The 18,547-nt window shown below is 39.8% G+C and overlaps 1 protein-coding gene and 1 long non-coding RNA gene across 3 annotated transcripts in view; both read right to left on the bottom strand.

The window, feature by feature from the left end:
• Positions 1-18,547, bottom strand: part of LOC133652298 (glutamate receptor-interacting protein 2-like) — a 400,480-nt gene that overhangs the window by 234,145 nt on the left and 147,788 nt on the right. The window contains exon 1 of one of the 2 annotated variants that reach the window (XM_062050888.1): positions 16,775-16,925. The exons of the other annotated variant lie outside the window; for it this stretch is intronic. Coding sequence (XP_061906872.1) covers positions 16,775-16,925 — 151 coding nt within the window. Of the gene's footprint in view, positions 1-16,774; positions 16,926-18,547 lie in introns of those variants that run through there. 2 annotated transcript variants of the gene reach the window in all.
• On the bottom strand, positions 2,388-5,907 carry LOC133665122 (uncharacterized). The gene is made up of 3 exons (XR_009828700.1): positions 5,782-5,907; positions 5,499-5,582; positions 2,388-2,523 (listed from the first exon to the last, which is right to left on the bottom strand). It is a non-coding gene; the product is annotated as an uncharacterized LOC133665122 (long non-coding RNA).

The following is an 18,547-nucleotide window of genomic DNA, read 5'->3' as shown; positions in this document are numbered from 1 at the left end:
TTTTTTTTTAATTTCTTGCGCGGCCCAGTGGTTGGGGACCACTGCTGTAAACAGTCAGTGGCACTTTTATTAACCCAGTTAGTTAAGATGGGTATTAACAGCACAGAAAAGAAACTGTTTAAATAGCACACAATTAAATAACATAAATAAAATGATTTATCCATGATCTTCCTCACTTTGGCGTACATTATTCGCAGCATTTCTCGTGCGAAATATGCCCGGCTTGGCAACTAGAGAACAGTTTTGATTTGGGCTTACATGGTAAATAACTGAAATGAATGTTTTATCCAGATGCATACATATGTCCAAATGTGGCCAAGTAGACTCATTGTGGGTTTTCTGGACGCTAAAAGAAAAATCTAAAGAAGAGAATCCCTCTGCCATCTTCCACTAGTTTTTTTAAATATATAAGTCACCCGCTTGAAAATTCCCTCTCTCTCTCGTCATCATTTGGGATGTCTGTTGTGATTTCCCTTCCTGGTTCCATGACCCGCCCTATTTTGCCTCTGATTGGCCTGTCCCTAATGTTTTGCCCTAATCTCAACTAGAGATGTCCGATAATGGCTTTTTTGCCGATATCCGATATTCCGATATTGTCCAACTCTTAATTACCGATTCCGATATCAACCGATATCCACTATATGGTGGAATGAACACATTATTATGCCTAATTTTGTTGTGATGCCTTGCTGGATGCATTCAACAATGTAACAAGGTTTTCCAAAATAAATCAACTCAAGTTATGAAAAAAAATGCCAACATGGCACTGCCATATTTATTATTGAAGTCACAAAGTGCATTCTTTTTTTTAACATGCCTCAAAACAGCAGCTTGGAATTTGGGACATGCTCTCCCTGAGAGAGCAGGAGGAGGTTGAGGTGGGCGGGTAAGGGAGTGCGGGGTTGAATTTGGAATATTGTAGTGTCCCGGAAGAGTTAGTGCTGCAAGGGGTTCTGGGTATTTGTTCTGTTGTGTTTATGTTGTGTTACGGTGCGGATGTTCTCCCGAAATTTGTTTGTCATTCTTGTTTGGTGTGGGTTCACAGTGTGGCGCATATTTGTAACAGTGTTAAAGTTGTTTATACGGCTACCCTCAGTGTGACCTGTATGGCTGTTGACCAAGAATGCATTGCATTCACGTGTGTGTGTGAAAAGCCGTAGATATTATGTGACTGGGCCGGCACGCAAAGGAAGTGCCTTTAAGGTTTATTGGCGCTCTGTACTTCTCCCTGCGTCCGTGTACACAGCTGCGTTTTAAAAAAGTCATAAATTGTACTTTTTGAAACCGATATCGATAATTTTTAAACCGATACCGATAATTGACGATATTACATTTTAAAGCATTTATCAGCCGATAATATCGGCAGTTCGATACTATCGGACATCCCTAATCTCAACCAATTGTGACTCATCATAGTAAACAACCAACCAATCATGGATGTTCTTATACGTGCAAGCACGTCTTGGAAGGAGGAAGGGGAGGGGTTTAGTAGCCCATGGAGGGGGAGCGGGGGAGAACAAGGAACACAACAAATACGCAGTGTATGGTCATTTTAACGTGAAATAAATTATATCGATATTACGATATTTTTTAAATTCATATCTTGTTTAAAAATATATCGATATACCTTACATACTCGATATATCGCCCGGCCCTATAGCTCGTATGACGAGTGATTGTAAAATAAAAACAAAAACATGTTTTTAACATGGCTGATGCAAATTTTAAAAGTAGATTAGCTCTCTGATCATTCACGAAATGTACTAAAATATAGTGAAGTCTGTTTGCTGCTGGTCTGGCATTATAGTTTATTAGCTTCAGCCTTGTTAGTTAGCTCAAATGATGAGCGATTTTAAAATAATTAGCTGTCCAATCATTTATGAAATGTAGTTATTATGTAGTATTTTGTGGTTAGTCTGGCATCATAGTTTTTGCCGTGCATTGCTATACCCACCTTAGTATTTTACAAATCAATACACAATGTATTATTTTGTTTCTAAATATGGGACCATTATGTTTTTCAGGAGATGCTGTGCAACCTTCTTTGAACCCACCTCTCCATGAGCAGAACGATATGGGATTCATGCAGCCGTCCGAGCATGATGAGAGTCAAAGGTGATGCGGTTTGACTGCTGGCAGCTAATCGACCATGCCAAAATCTTCTCGATGATGAGTCATGTAGCTCTCGTCGTCAATAACGATGGAGAAGTGTTTTTTTTCCCTAGAAGAACGAGCAAAGATCCACCCACACAGAGTAAGGAGGGCAAAAAGGCGTGGAGGTGGAAGAAAGGGGATTGAAGAGCTAAATTTAGCTCCATCAATGAGTCCTTTAATTCTTTCCTTTTATTAGAGGAACCTTCCATAAGCTCTTTGGTGTGCTTGGAGGAGTTTGGTGTGGAAGAACTGGATCAAAGTTGGAGGTATTTTATTGTCAGAGCTATTTCCATGCTGCTGCTTGGAACCACGCCTCCAATATGGCTGCTGCATGGACATGTTCCTCTGTGTTGCTCAGTAAAGTCCTTCCTGCAAACATCAGACTGGATGACACACAGTCAATACATTGATTTTGACTTGCAGCTTTTTATTTTTTTATTTTTCCTTTGCTCTTAAAGAAGCAGCTTCTCCTTTCTCTCTTAATTTCAACATTTCTCAGGCGGCATTTAAAAGTGCCGGCGGAGGGAGGAATGTGTGTCACCGAGCTGATTGGCATGCATGCAGAGGAGGATTCTTTCTTTGCTCTCAGCCAAGGAGTTTCAACTTCCCCAGAAAAAAAAATGTCTTGAAGTTAAACGTCCTCTACGGTGGTCCATGAAGACGAGACATTATGTATTGTAAATTAAAAAAAAAAACATGTCGATTTTACGACTGTTACCTGCTGTTATCAATCAGCACAACATAATATTAGAAAAGAAGACAAAAACTGCACTGTAATACATACAAGACACTATAGTGTTGTCCCGATACCAATAGTTTGATACTTTTTGGGTACTTTTCGGTACTTTTCTAAATAAAGGGGACCACAAAAAATTGCATTATTGGCTTTATTTTAACGAAAAATCTTAGGGTACATAAGTTTCTTATTGCAAGTTTGTCCTTAAATAAAATAGTGAACACACTTGACAACTTGTCTTTTAGTACTACGTAAACAAACAAAGGCTCCTAATTTAGCTGGTTAAACTATGGAATTCTCTTTACAGTGAGATAAAAGATTGTAGAAACATATTCCAATTGAAAAAAATGTATAAAGACAGACCAATAAGATCATATGGACAGCCGTAAGTGTCTACATGTTGCTTTATATTTATTATTTTACTTATTTTTTGTCTGGTTTTGTATTTGTTTTGTATCATCCGGTGAGGTTCCATTCTAGAGGCTAACCTTTCCTGTGATAAAATGGCAACCAAGGTAATCAGAAAGGTCAACCAACGAACAAGATTTCTCTATAGAATCTCCTCTCTGGTCAACAAAAGCACCATGAAGATTCTGGCGGGAACTCTCGTTCAACCCTTTTCCGATGACGCATGCACCTCCTGGTAACCTAGCACCTCCAAAACCCTCAAATCTAGACTCCAAACATCCCAGAACAAGCAAGTCAGGTTACTTCTAGACCTCCACCCCAGATCACACCTCACTCCTACCCACTTCTCCAAAGTGGGCTGGCTCAGGGTGGAGGACAGAGTAAAACAACTTGAACTGAGCCTATTCTATAAAATCTGCTACACCTCCCTGATACCGAAGTACATGTCAAACTACTTCCTTAACATAAATGACCGCCATAACCACAACACCAGGGGGAGCTCCACTAACCACGTTAAACCCAGATTTTGATCTAACAAAGGTCTTAACTCATCTCTTTCTATGCCACATCAATATGGAATGCACTCCCAACAGGTGTAAAAGAAAGGGCATCTCTATCCTCCTTCAAAACCGCACTAAAAGAACACCTCCAGGCAACTTGAACCCTAAACTAACACCCTCCCTTCCTCATCATACCTCTTCGGATTGTAAATAATCAAATGTAAACAATCAAATGTAGACACTTTTTCTTATAATTTCTGATCTCTCTCTCTGTGTCCAATACTTGCTGTACATATCCTACCAAGTCAGTCCTACACTGTTCCAATGTCAATTTCTCTGATGATGTAATTGTTGATGATTGAAGTGTTGATACCAACCAAACTTAACCCCCCCCCCCCTATCCCACACCCCGGATTGTAAATAATGTAAATAATTCAATGTATATACTCTGATGATTATCTTGTGTGATGACTGCATTATGAAAATAGTATATATCTGTATCATGAATCTATTTAAGTGGACCCTGACTTAAACAAGTTGAAAAACTTATTTGGATGTTACCATTTAGTGGTCAATTGTACGGAATATGTACTTTACTGTGCAATCTACTAATACACGTTTCAATCAATCAATCAAAGGTGTTAATTACTTTTTTTGTTCTGTTTGTCCTTCATGAAGTTTTGCACTTGTTTTTTGTTTGTTTTCATTATATTTGGATGTATTTGTTTGGTTTGTATGCTTGTGAATCTGGGCTGTCCATTAAGTAAGACTACTTATTATGTTGAAGGGGGCAGGAAATATAAGATTTTCTTCATCCTGTTCCTTCTCAAGCATAGGTGTGTAAATATGTGTTTAGTTGCTAAAGTTTAATTGTCTATTGATCAAAAATGCACATCAATGAAGGAGATAAATACAATACAATTAAAATAAATTAATACATTTAAAAAAAAACGTTATTGTGTCATTTTCCATTTTATTATTTTGTAAACATTATTAAGGACAAGTGGTAGAAAATTGATTATTAATCTACTTGTTCATTTACTGTTAATATCTGCTTACTTTTTCTTTTAACATGTTCTATCTACACTTCTGTTAAAATGTAATAATCACTTATTCTTCTGTTGTTTGATACTTTACATTAGTTTTGGATGATACCACAAATTTGGGTATCAATCCGATACCAAGTCGTTACAGGATCATACATTGGTCATATTTTCTGAGTTTATAAACATAATATACATTTAAAGATTTTGTGATACTAAAAAATATTGATCTAATCATAGTAGCATCGACGAAATATGCTCTTGAACTTGGTATCATTGCAGTGGATGTCAAGTGTAGATCCACCAATGGGGTTTGTTTACATTGTGACGCCGGTGAGCTCCGGTGTGTAGTGAAACATGTTTAGCTATTCCTCGTCCTGCAGGGATGATGCTTGTAAGAAACGTACTTTATTTGTTGCCATGGAGGCGAGGATTAGTGATTTACCGATACTTTTTAGAGGCGGTATAGTACCGAATATGATTCATTAGTATTGCGGTACTATACCAATACTGGTATACCGTACAACTCTACAAGACATCAATAAAACTTTGGTTTAACACTTAATGTTGTCCTAAAAAGATGTAGAATATGTTTAAAAAAATAATAAAATAAAATCCTCAAAATTACTTATATTTGTGTTATGAGATTCAACTTACATGTGTGTATGTGAGCGTCCCGCCTTCACCCACAGGGACAAAGACAGTGGATGACTGAAGAGGCTTCCCTCTTTTTCTGTCATTCTGCTATGATAAAAGTTACGAGCATATATTGATGAAACTTTCAGGAAATGTCAGAAATGGAATCAGAAACAAGTGATTACATTTTGGGGCTGATCCAGGTCCACGTCTGGATTCTTGACTTATTCTACTATTGGGAGGTAGGACCTGGTGGAGGTCTGCGCTCTCCGAGTGCTTTTCTAGTTGATAGTGATTTACTTACATTTTCATAATCTGCATAGGGCCAATAAAAGGCCCCCGGGCCTCACTTTGGACACGCCTGTTGTAAATGTATTTTCTTCTTGTTATCGGTGATGAAAAGAAGCTTTAGGACTGCACTGATGTTGGCGTCTCTGAAGCTGTTGTGATGCACTTTGAAGTGTGCTGCTGAACTTTTTTGGGCTGAGTTATTGCACAAACACACACATACACACACACGCACGCACACACAGGTCTCTCCTCACTGACCTCTTTGTTGCATCAAAGTGATTTAAATCCAGTCCGTCCTCCAAAATGGAACTCCCTGTGAATCACGCTAAAAAGCCTTTGAAGAGCATGAGCCAGCACACACACAAACAAACAAACACACACAGCTAATATAGCACTAATTACAGCCCATCTGAATACATGCAAAGTACATCAAGGCTGCAAGTCAACAAATCACATGACCTCGGCTGTCACCAAGTCATGGACAAGAACACAGCTTGTTTATGACATAAAGACATAAAGACCAAAGTCACATTGCTATCACTGTAAAAAAAAAAAGTTTGTAGATTTTGCCAGAATTTTACTGTAATAATAAAACTGGAACTGTTTTTTTTTTTCATTAACAGTAATGCACTGTAAAAGCAAAGATCAGAGATGTTTTGGTAAAAAACTAGCAAAACAGTTGCCAGATTATTTACGGGAAAAATAACAGTTTTATCTTTTTTTGAGTTTATGGTGACATTCTGGCATCTGAGCTGATGTTTTTTTTAACCTAAAAGGTACACTTTTATTTTGAATGCACAGTAAAAATAAGTGAGTACATTTTACAATAAAATACTAGCAGCGGGTTAAGTGCGTGTGCCTCACAATAAGAAGGTCCTGGGTTCGATCCCCGGGCTCTGCGTCTTTCTGTGTGGAGTTTGCATGTTCTCCCTGTGACCTCCAAAGACATGCACCTGGAGATAGGTTGATTAACAATACTAAATTGGTTATAGTGTGTGAATGTGAGTGTGAATGTTGTCTATCTGTGTTTTGGCCCTGCGATGAGGTGGCGACTTGTCCAGGGTGTACCCCGCTTTCCGCCCGAGTGCTGCTGGGATAGGCCCCAGCACCACCCGTGACCCCGAAAGGGACTAGCGGTAGAAAATGGATAAATGAAATACTCACAGCTAATTCATCAGAATTTGGCTGTGAAAGTAAAGGTGGGAGCCATTTTCAATTGACAAGTAATTCAGTATAAAAACCACCGCCATGTTTGTCTTTTTCCGCAAAATGTAGAGGTTTTTTTGTTACATAAAAGTGGTACTGACTTTAAATTTACAGTAATTAATTTTCATTTGTGGGTAAAAAAAAAAAAAAAAAAAAAAATATATATATATATATATATATATATATATATATATATATATATATATATATATATATATATATATATATATATATATATGTATATATATATATATATATATATATATATATATATATATATATATATATATATATATATATATATATATATATATATATATATATATATAATTATTTTACAATCTACGTTACAATTCAGGCTGCCAGGTTTTGTTTGTTTTTTACCATAAAATCTACAAATGTTACTGCAGTGTACACAACATTTGACCTCCGGATTCCTTGCTGTTAAGCTTGTGAGGAATGATGAGCCAGAGGAAGTGTGTGTGTGTGTGTGTGTGTGTGTGTGTGTGTGTGTGTGTGTGTGTGTGTGTGTGTGTGTGTGTGTGTGTGTGTGTGTGTGCGTGCGTGTGTGTGTATGTGTGTATTAGTCCGATTTCTCAAATACAAAATCCAAAACCAGTGAAGTTGGCACGTTGTGTAACTCGTAAATAAAAACAGAATACAATGATTTGTAAATCCTTTTCAACTTATTTTCAATTGAATAGACTGCAAAGACAAGATATTTAATGTTCAAACTGAGAAACTTCTTTTTTTTTTTTTTCAAATAATCATTAACTTAGAATCTAATGGCAGCAATTCATTCCTACCACTGTGTTACATGGCCTTTCCTTTTAACAACACTCAGTAATTGTTTGGGAACTGAGGAGACCAATTTTTGAAGCTTTTCAGTAAGAATTATTTCCCATTCTTGCTTGATGTACAGCTTAAGTTGTTCAACAGTCCAGGGTCTCCGTTGTGGTAGTTTATACCTTATATTGCACCACACATTTTCAATGGAAGACAGGTCTGGAGTACAGGCAGGCCAGTCTAGTATATACACTATTTTACTATGAAGCCACGCTGTTGTAACACGTGGCTTGGCTGAAATAAGCAGGGGCGTCCATGATAACGTTGCTTGGATGGCATGCTCCAAAACCTGTATGTACCTTTCAGCATTAATGGTGTTTTAGATGTGTAAGTTACCCATGCCTTGGGCACTAATACACCCCCATACCATCACAGATGCTGGCTTTAGAACTTTGCGCCTATAACAATCCGGGTGTTTTTTTTCCTCTTTGTTACGGAGGACACGACGTCCACAGTTTCCAAAAACAATTTGAAATGTGGACTCGTCAGACCACAGAACACTTTTCCACTTTGCATCAGTCCATCTTAGATGAGCTCGGGCCCAGCGAAGCCGGCTGAGTTTCTGGGTGTTGTTGATAAATGACTTTCGCTTTGCATAGTAGAGTTTTAACTTGCACTTACAGATGTAGCGACAAACTGTAGTTACTGACAGTGGTTTTCTGAAGTGTTCCTGAGCCCATGTGGTGATATCCTTTACACACTGATGTCGCTTTTTGATGCAGTACAGCCTGAGGGATCGAAGGTCCGTACTGTGGGCTTTCTATTCACTGCTCATGTGCTTTGATTTCTCCAGACTCTCTGAACCTTTTGATGATATTACGGACCATAGATGGTGAAATCCCTAAATTCCTTGCAATAGCTCGTTGTGAAATGTTCATAAACTGTTGGACAATTTGCTCACGCATTTGTTGACAAAGTGGTGACCCTCGCCCCATCCTTGTTTGTGAATGACTGAGCATTTCATGGAAGCTGCTTTTATACCCAATCATGGCACCCACCTGTTCCCAATTCACCTGTTCACCTGTGCGATGTTCCAAATAAGTGTTTGATGAGCATTCCTCAACTTTCTCAGTCTTTTTTGCTACTTGTGCCAACTTTTTTGAAACATGTTGCAGGCATCAAATTCCAAATGAGCTAATATTTGCAAAAAAATAACAACGTTTTCCAGTTCGAACATTAAATATCTTGTCTTTGCAGTCTATTCAATTGAATATAGGTTGAAAAGGATTTGCAAATCATTGTATTCTGTTTTTATTTTACGATTTACACAACGTGCCAACTTCACTGGTTTTAGGTTTTGTAATTTGGCTCTATAAATAAGCCTCCAATAACACCCATGGAAACACCTTCATCCGATCGTGTTTGGTTTTTGAAAAATTGGACTAACACACCTGGATTATGCGATTGGAAACCAGATTTTTTGAAAGGTTGTGTGCGGCCAGAGAGGACCCTTCGTACCGCACATGTGCCAGTTTCAACGCGCGGGATACAACCCGGAAGCAGAGACCATTCAATAAAAACATAGTATTAATTGTAATGAAGGGGAGATGTTTTTTTTGCTTCACAAACTAAAAGAACAGAACATTTTAAAGTGCATCGATGGTAGGAAAAGAGAAACAGAGATTTATTTCAGAAGGTAGCTAAGGAAATGTAGAATGCCGGCTTAATTCAGACTCCAGAATAAAATACGAATGAGATGAAAGATAATGAAGCAGGTACTGTATATTAAAGACGAATAATAAAGCGTACATACATTTTTTCACGTTGCATTTGTGCAAGCCAACTGATTCACTTTCCGCACAACGAGCACGATAGTCCACAACAATAGCAACCTTCCTCTGGATATCAGTCGGGGCAAAAACTGCCTTTTCCTTCTGATTTAAATCTCCTTCTATCAATCCACAGACCCTTTTGAATAAAGTTTGAGACATTCACAAGTTTTGTTTCCGTGATTTATTTTGAAAAAACTCTTCTTGGTAGTAGCTTCATGTTCGTAGAGCAATCCAATATACTTTTTTGATGCTGTCTGCTATTTAACATCAACATAGCCATTAGAGATGTAGTATTTGTAATCTGTGCCAATATTAAAACACGTTGTAAGGATACGCAAATCCTAGTGTGACGTCTTATGTCAACCGGAAAAGTAAGTTATCCGCGCTAAAGGAAATATGTGCGGGAGGCACATATGGCGTATGTCCAATAGTCGCATTTGAGAGTGTGCATGGACACTTTGACTATTTGAGAAATCAGACTAATTTAGTGCATGGGAACATAGTGATTGCTGATCGAATGCCCTGCCACATGCGTCGGGGGTTGAAGTTGGAGAACCTTCAGCTTGAAGGAGTGCTTGTCCATCTCAGTGACCTTTTTTAGGTCAGTCCTGGCTGTAGTGTAGGCTTGTGCCTCTCCTCATCTGAAAGCCGTGTTGCGGGCCTTCAGCAATGTAGAGAGACATCCCTGTTCATTCAGGGCTTCTGATTAGGGTATATGGTGATCTGTTTGTGGGTGGTAACGTGGTTTATGGTTGTGGAGATAAAATCAATTACCTAGGAAGCGTAGCTTTCGATATCAATATGGGGGTTGAGTTGTTGCCTTAGTGGCAAGAATACACTAGTCTGTTCCCATCCGCCATATTTGTATTATTCTCACTGTTGGTTTCCCACGTGGGATAAGATGAGAGTATTTAGAGTATAAATACGAGGAGAGGTGAACTGACTGTCCAATGCTGTGAAGGGGTGTCGATCTGTAAGCTCTAGGTATTTTTGAATGAACATGGTCCATTTCCAGTGTGGCAGGAAACATGCTGATATTTATAAGTACCTTCTTCAGTTTGGAATAATTAACAATCAGAACAGCCTCCAGTTGTGTTGTCGACTTTTTGCTAATGGCCCCCGTGCAGTTTTTTCATTGCAAGTTTAGCATTAGCATCCGGTAGTTTGCAAGCAGCAGTAATGTTGACTGATGTGAGTTCTCTTGTGAGGTAGTACGGACGACATTGAACCATGATAATCAGGTGAGCAATGACTCTCTGTGATAGCAGAGTTAGTGCACCAGGAATTGTTAATATATAAACACGAACACCCGCCTCTGGTTTTACCAGAGCCGTCTGCAGTCCAGTCTGCCTGGTGAGTGACAAAATTAGATTTTTTCGAAATCCGATCTGTTTACTTTATCAGACTCCAGGATAAACAGTGAAAACAAAAGAAGTAAAATAATGTATGAATTGATATATATGTAGTGTAATATATTTGGGAAGGCAGTAATCGTTTTATGGCTGTTAAGTAGAGGAGACACATATCAGTATGTATCAACCACAGCTTTATATTTCAACTCACTCACATAAACAACTTACGCAATGCACATATCATGTAAGCAAACATGCCACAACGTACACGTCATTCAACAACTGCTATTTTTATTCAGACTCAAAGTATATACAGTACAGGCCAAAAGTGTGGACACTACTGATTCAATGTCTTGTATTCTCTTATTCTCTCTATGAGCTTCAAGCACACCATGGAAGTGAAAATCATTTCAGGTGACTACCTCCTGAAGCTCATCGAGAGAATGCCAAGAGTGTGCAAATCAGTAATCAGATCAAAGGGTGGATATTTTGAAGAAACTAGAATATAAAACATGTTTTCAGTTAGTTCACCTTTTTTTGTTAAGTACATAACTCCACATGTGTTCATTCATAGCATGATGCCTTCAGTGACAATCTACAATGTAAATAGTCATGGAAATAAAGAAAATGCATTGAATGAGAAGGTGTGTCCAAACTTTTGGCCTGTACTGTACATTTGGTATGTACAAATTAATCGGTTCAATCCAAAAAACTATTTTAACTTTAGAGATATGACTACATCTTTTGGCGAGCATCTAGATCGATCTATATCGAGTATGCATACGTCGATGTCAGGTTGGAAAGTCATGAATCAATTAACCGAATTGCTACAAAATATTCTTGGGAGACTTCTGTGATGACATAATATGAGATAAACGTTCTCGTTTGCGACTGACAACGACAGACCTACATGGCAGAAAGTCCCGAAAGAGTTTACAAACAATGCACCCCCAAATCTTAAATCTTATGTTGTGGTGAACTTTTTTTTTTTTAATAATACCACCTTAACATTAGACAACCAAACAATTACACAAGGCGACTCTGTAAAGAATCTGGGTATTATCTTCGACCCAACTCTCTCGTTTGAGTCACACATTAAGAGTTTTACTAAAACAGCCTTCTTTCATCTCTGTATTTTCGCTAAAATTCATTCCATTTTATCTACTAGCGATGCTGAGATCATTATTCATGCGTTCGTTACGTCTCGTCTCGATTACTGTAATGTATTATTTTCGGGCCTCCCTATGTCTAGCATTAAAAGATTACAGTTGGTACAAAATGCGGCTGCTAGACTTTTGACAAGAACAAGAAAGTTTGATCATATTACGCCTATACTGGCTCACCTGCACTGGCTTCCTGTGCACTTAAGATGTGACTTTAAGGTTTTACTACATACATAGGTCTCCGAACCTCTGAGCCTGCCATGCCCTTTCTGGACTTCCGCATCTGCCTCAACACGCACCTCCAACACCTTCCGGTCACACTCAACGGATAATTGCTTCACATAGTCTCACCACACATCTTTGGTTTAGTTACACACATCATTCCTTTGTACAAATAAATAAGCTCCAAGCTAAGCGACGTCCCTGTCTCTGTGCCGTCTCCTTCTCCACTGTACCGTTACACCACATTCGTGTTATTATGCTCTCCAAGAAAATGGCTATTGAATTTTCTTTTTTTTTTTTTAATGAAAAAACAAACACTATAAAAAAAAACACACACACCTGCACACACTAAAATGCATCAATTGGATTAGTTCAAATCAGCCCCTTAAGTCATCCAGCAGCTATGCAATTATAAAATGATATACTAAAAAGATATATCTAATATTTGTTATTTATGAGAGTCCAAATATCCCCTCCTTTCTCACACCCATTTGTATGTAACTGTGTTTGTTTGCACACAACTTATAAACACTCAAAATAGAGACCACAAAACAGTTTCAATCTTGATAAATCACCTTGTGCCTGCTGAATGATTACATTTGCATCTTCTCCTCCCAGTGCTGTCTGCTAATCAACATATATTCTGCATATTCATGAAGACAAAAACACTAAATGGATTGCGCTCCGTATTTAGCTCATTGAAGAGACACAATCCTCTGCTCACGAATTGAGCAGCACAGCTTCGCTTGTGCTATCAAGTTTGCACATGTTTTAATACTCACACATATTAGGACAGGGCCCTGCAACCCAAAATGTTGAAAGAGCCGTATTGGACCAAAAATACAAAAACTAAATCTGTCTGGAGCCACAAAAAATGAAAAGCCTTATATGAGTCTTATAATGAAGACAACACATGATGTAAGTGTCTTTATTAGCTATAGTAGCCTACTATCAAAGGCTGACACAAATCTTTGACAGAAATGTTGTATTTGAATTTTTATTCTACACATTTTTGCAACATTGGAAATCATTAGTAAAATGGAGGCTCCTCACAGGATGAGATAACTTCTGGAAATAACTTGCTCAGAATAGCCAAAGGTATAGATGTGTGTGTCCAAGTTAAAGGAAACGGCAGGCTGTCTATTTGTAATGGATTTATTACAATCTTTGCAAGCTGGGTAAGATTTGCTGTGGTCTGGAACAACATGGCACACAAACAACTATGAGAAATGCAGCCAATATTGCATAGAGATAATGTGTCATGAGACATGCAAATATAAATTAAATACACAGAGGACATAAGTAAAGGAAATTAAATGAGCTCAAATATACCTACAAAGGAGGCATAATGATGCAACATGTACATACAGCTAGCCTAAATAGCATGTTAGCATCGATTAGCTTGCAGTCATGCATTGACCAAATATGCCTGATAAGCACTCCAGCAAATCAATAAAGCTCACCTTTGTGCATTCACGCACAGCATAAAACGTTTGGGGGACAAAATATAACAAAGAATGAGTGACATAAAACACGTCTTTCTGTGGCAGTGTCAGAGAAAGTTGTACATAGGGACAAGTTGGTAGAGTGGCTGTGCCAGCAATCGGAGTGTTGCTGGTTACTGGGGTTCAATCCCCACCTTCTACCATCCTAGTCATGACCGTTGTGTCCTTGGGCAAGACACTTCACCCTTGCTCCTGATGGCTGCTGGTTAGCGCCTTGCATGGCAGCTCCCGCCATCAGTGTGTGAATGTGTGTGTGAATGGATGAATGTGGAAATACTGTCATAGCGCTTTGAGTACCTTGAAGGTAGAAAAGCGCTATACAAGTATAACCCATTTATCATTTATAATTTACATGTAAACAAACTACGATTAGTTCAAGGATCGCTGAAATTAGTAGGACAAAACGGTACTTGCCAAATAGTCTCATCATCAGTGAAGCATGTTTAATATAAACAGTGGGATTTATAACCATTAGGAAGCTTTGTGTCATGTTTGTTCTCCTACAGAAAATATGTTAAAACAAAATTTAAATTTTTTTCTTCATCTTTTTCCATTTTCACACATCTCTGAAAGAGGTCCAGGGAGCCACTAAGTGTGCCAGTTGAGACACAGCAATATCCCCCTTCATACTGTTACCATTGATTCACATCTTTTTGCACTTTTTGACATTTAAGAAGGTTAAAACCGGACTTTAAACATTGCCTGAACACTAAAGTGATTATGAGGGCCACAGTTTGACCCTAGAACATGCAGATTGTATCTATTTGCATCTCTTTATTGGTTTCTGATACTACGAATTGAAGGTCAGCTAGCGTTGTGGTGTCACAAGCAACTGAGGTCACAGTCCATCCACTGGTATAGATGTCAAATCTCAGAGGTAAAGTGGATAAAGTCGATAGTTACCTTGCCACTAATAAACTCATGTACACATTCCAATGCGGCTTCAGAACTAACCACTCCACTGACACATGCCTTCTCTATCTGACCGACCACATCAAACATGAGGTGGACGCGGGCAAATACTGCGGCATGGTCATGCTGGACCTTCAGAAGGCTTTTGACACCGTTAACCACGCTATACTGTTGGATAAGCTCAGAGCAATCGGATTTAACAAAACCTCATCAAGCTGGATGCAATCTTACTTGGAGGGGAGGGAGCAGGTGGTAGAGGTAAACGGCACCGTGTCCTCCCCCCACCTCTCGGTGAGCTGTGGAGTCCCCCAAGGCAGTATATTGGGACCTTTACTGTTCCTAATATACATAAACGACTTGTCATCGGCATGCGACTGTGAATTGTTTTTGTTTGCGGATGACTCTGCCCTGCTGGTATCCGACAAGGACAAGTCATAGGTGGAGAAAATCCTCAGTGCTGAGCTCTGTAGAACTTGCACCTGGCTTGCTGACAACAACCTATCCATACACTTGGGTAAAACGGAATCCATCCTGTTTGGGTCCCACATCAACCTTAAGAAAGTCAATGACTTCAATATAAAAGTGGGTGACATTGTTATCACCAGGAAAGATGAGGTCACCTACCTAGGTTCCATTCTAGAGGCTAACCTTTCCTGTGATAAAATGGCAACCAAGGTAATCAAAAAGGTTAACCAACGAACGAGATTTCTCTACAGAATCTCCTCTCTGGTCAACAAAAGCACCATGAGGATTCTGGAGGGAACTCTCGTTCAACCCTTTTTCAATTACGCATGCACCTCCTGGTACCCTAGCACCTCCAAAACCCTCAAATCTAAACTCCAAACATCCCAGAACAAGCTAGTCAGATTACTTCTAGACCTCCACCCCAGATACCACCTCACTCCTACCCACTTCTCCAAAGTGGGCTGGCTCAGGGTGGAGGACAGAGTAAAACAACTTGCACTGAGCCTAGTCTATAAAATCCGCTACACCTCCCTGATACCGAAGTACATGTCAAACTACTTCCTTAATGTACATGACCGCCATAACCACAACACCAGGGGGAGCTCCACTAACCACATTAAACCCAGATTCCGAACTAACAAAGGTCTTAACTCATTCTCTTTCTATGCCACAACAATGTGGAATGCGCTCCCAACAGGTATAAAAGAAAGGGCATCTCTATCCTCCTTCAAAACCGCAATAAAAGTTCACCTCCAGGCAGCTACAACCCTAAACTAACACCCTCCCCGGATTGCTTATAACCAAATGTAAACAATCAAATGCAGATACTTTTTCTTATGCCTTCTGATCTCTCTCTCTCTCTCTCTCTCTCTCTCTCTCTCTCTACTACTTGCTGTCCATATCCCACCCCCCCCCCCCCCCTCCACACCCCTGATTGTAAATAATGTAAATAATTCAATGTGATTATCTTGTGTGATGACTGCATTATGATGATAGTATATATCTGATAGTATATATGTGTATCATGAATCAATTTAAGTGGACTTAAACAAGTTGAAAAACTTATTCGGGTGTTACCATTTAGTGGTCAATTGTACGGAATATGCACTTCACTGTGCAACCTACTAATAAAAGTCTCAATCAATCAATCAATCAAGTTAAAGTTAAAGTGCCAATGATTGTTACACACACACTAGGTGTGGTGAAACTATCCTCTGCATTTGACCCACAGGGGAGCAGTAAGCAGCAGCGGTGGCCGCACCCAGGAATCATTTGGTGGCCCCCGATCTAAAATGAGTTTGACAACCCCTGCTCTAAGCACAAAGCTAAACATTGATCCAACCCTTGATGCTGAGTGCCAAGCAGGGAGGTAACGGGTCCCATTGTTATAGTCTTTGGTATGACTCGGCCGGGGCTTGAACTCACAACCAACCAATCTCAGGGCGGACACTCTGACCGCAAGGCCACAGAGCAGGTAAAGATGAAGGTTTTCATGAATGCTTATTTGGGTTTGTTGCACAACTTGATACACTAACACATGCACATGCACACGTGCACGCTCACCGCCGATACAGAGGCTGAAGCGACACAGTTCGTCACAGAAGGTGTCCGGGCTCTCCAGCTCCCTGGCTGCTCTCCCTCCTCCTCCTTCTCTCCTTTTCTTCCTCGGCGACATCCTCTTCACCATCTTCATCACTCGCTCCACTTTGTCCATGCTGACTGAGGCCCGAGTGAGCAAGTGTCCGAGTGGGAAAGTGCCAGAGTGAGTGAGTGCCCGAAGAAGTGAGTGAGTTCTACTCTCCTTCAGGGAGAGCACAGTTGCTCTCTTCGTCTTCCAGAACAAACCCTCATCTTCCTCTCCGAGCTACTACACGCCACCCCTACAGTGACCAGCTTCCTTCTCCCGTCTCTTCTTCAGAGCTGGCAAAGCCCAATGAGCAGCGAGACAAGAGCGGCCAGACATCGGCAGAGCTTGGGGGTTGCTGAAGGGAGCGGCTGTGCCTCTTCTTCCCCCTCCTCTCTCTGTCTCTCTCCCTCTCTCGCTCCGTGGCCCCCACCTCAGCAGCATCGCCCCCGCATCCAACATCCCAAACTCTCAGCCTCCACAAAGGAACTATGCAGTGTTCCTCAGGAGAGCCTTGTCAATACCTTGATTCCCAACATGGGACTGCTGGCACAAAACGACCTACGCTCTGTCATTACGATATTAGATTATAGCCAACAACAATTTTTACATGACTTCTCAATTTTTTTAACCTCACAAGGTGGAAGAAGAAAGGGCATGGAGAGTCGACAGGAACACAATCAAAGTCTTCTTTAGAGCTGAAGCTAATAAAGCTGATTCATACTAAGTGTCATTCTCAACCACCATGCCGCGAGAAATTAAATTGGTCTAAATCAGGGGTATCAAACTCATTTTAGATCGGGGGCCACATGGACAAAAATCTTAGACTTAGACCTCCTTTTTATTGTCATTCAAATTTGACCTTTACAGTACATATAACGTAATTGTGTTGCATTAGCTCGTTGTAGTGCAGGATAAAAGAGCAATAAGGTGCAGATATAAATAAATAATTACTATACAGATAAATATATTGCACTTATTGCATATGCATCCACGTTTATGGATGTATGTTATATTGTCTTCATATTCCAGCGAGTTAATTCATTTTTTGGGGGGAATTGAGGGGATTATTATGTGTTCAAGAGTCTTACGGCCTGAGGGAAGAAGCTGTTACAGAACCTGGAGGTTCTGCTACGGAGGCTGCGGAACTTTCTAGAGTCCAGCAGTGAAAACAGTCCTTGGTGGGGGTGGGAGGAGTCCCTGCGGATTTTCTGAGCCCTGGTCAGGCAGCGGCTTTTTGCGATCTCCTGGATAGGAGGAAGAGGAGTCCTGATGATATTTTCCACCGTCCTCACCACTCTCTGCAGAGGCTTCCAGTCTGAGGCACTGCAGGCTCCAGTCCAGACAGAGATGCAGTTGGTCAGTAGGCTCTCTATAGTGCCTCCGTACTACTATCTACTCCCAAGTGGGCCGGACTGGTAAAATCACAGCACAATAACTTTAAAATAAATTAAAATAAATGTAATTAAAATTAACTAGAAAGATTGTTTTCTTTGTTTAAAAATATAACAAGCACATTCTGAAAATGTATGTTCCTGTTCCTTTTGTATTGTTTTCTTTCCAACACTCTTATTTTTAGTCTCACTTCCTGTTTTGTCACCTGTTCTCCAGTCTGAGTGCTGGCCTCCTCACCTCTCCCAATCAGGACACGCCAGTTCCTGTTTGCCAATCAAGATGCTTTATATGCCAGCCCTGTCCTCTGGATCAATGGT

This window comes from Entelurus aequoreus, linkage group LG01 (assembly GCF_033978785.1).
Source record: "Entelurus aequoreus isolate RoL-2023_Sb linkage group LG01, RoL_Eaeq_v1.1, whole genome shotgun sequence".
NCBI classification, from domain to species: Eukaryota; Metazoa; Chordata; class Actinopteri; order Syngnathiformes; family Syngnathidae; genus Entelurus; species Entelurus aequoreus.
The sequence above is the reverse complement of the archived record's forward strand: the minus strand, read 5'-3'. Positions and strand labels throughout refer to the sequence as shown.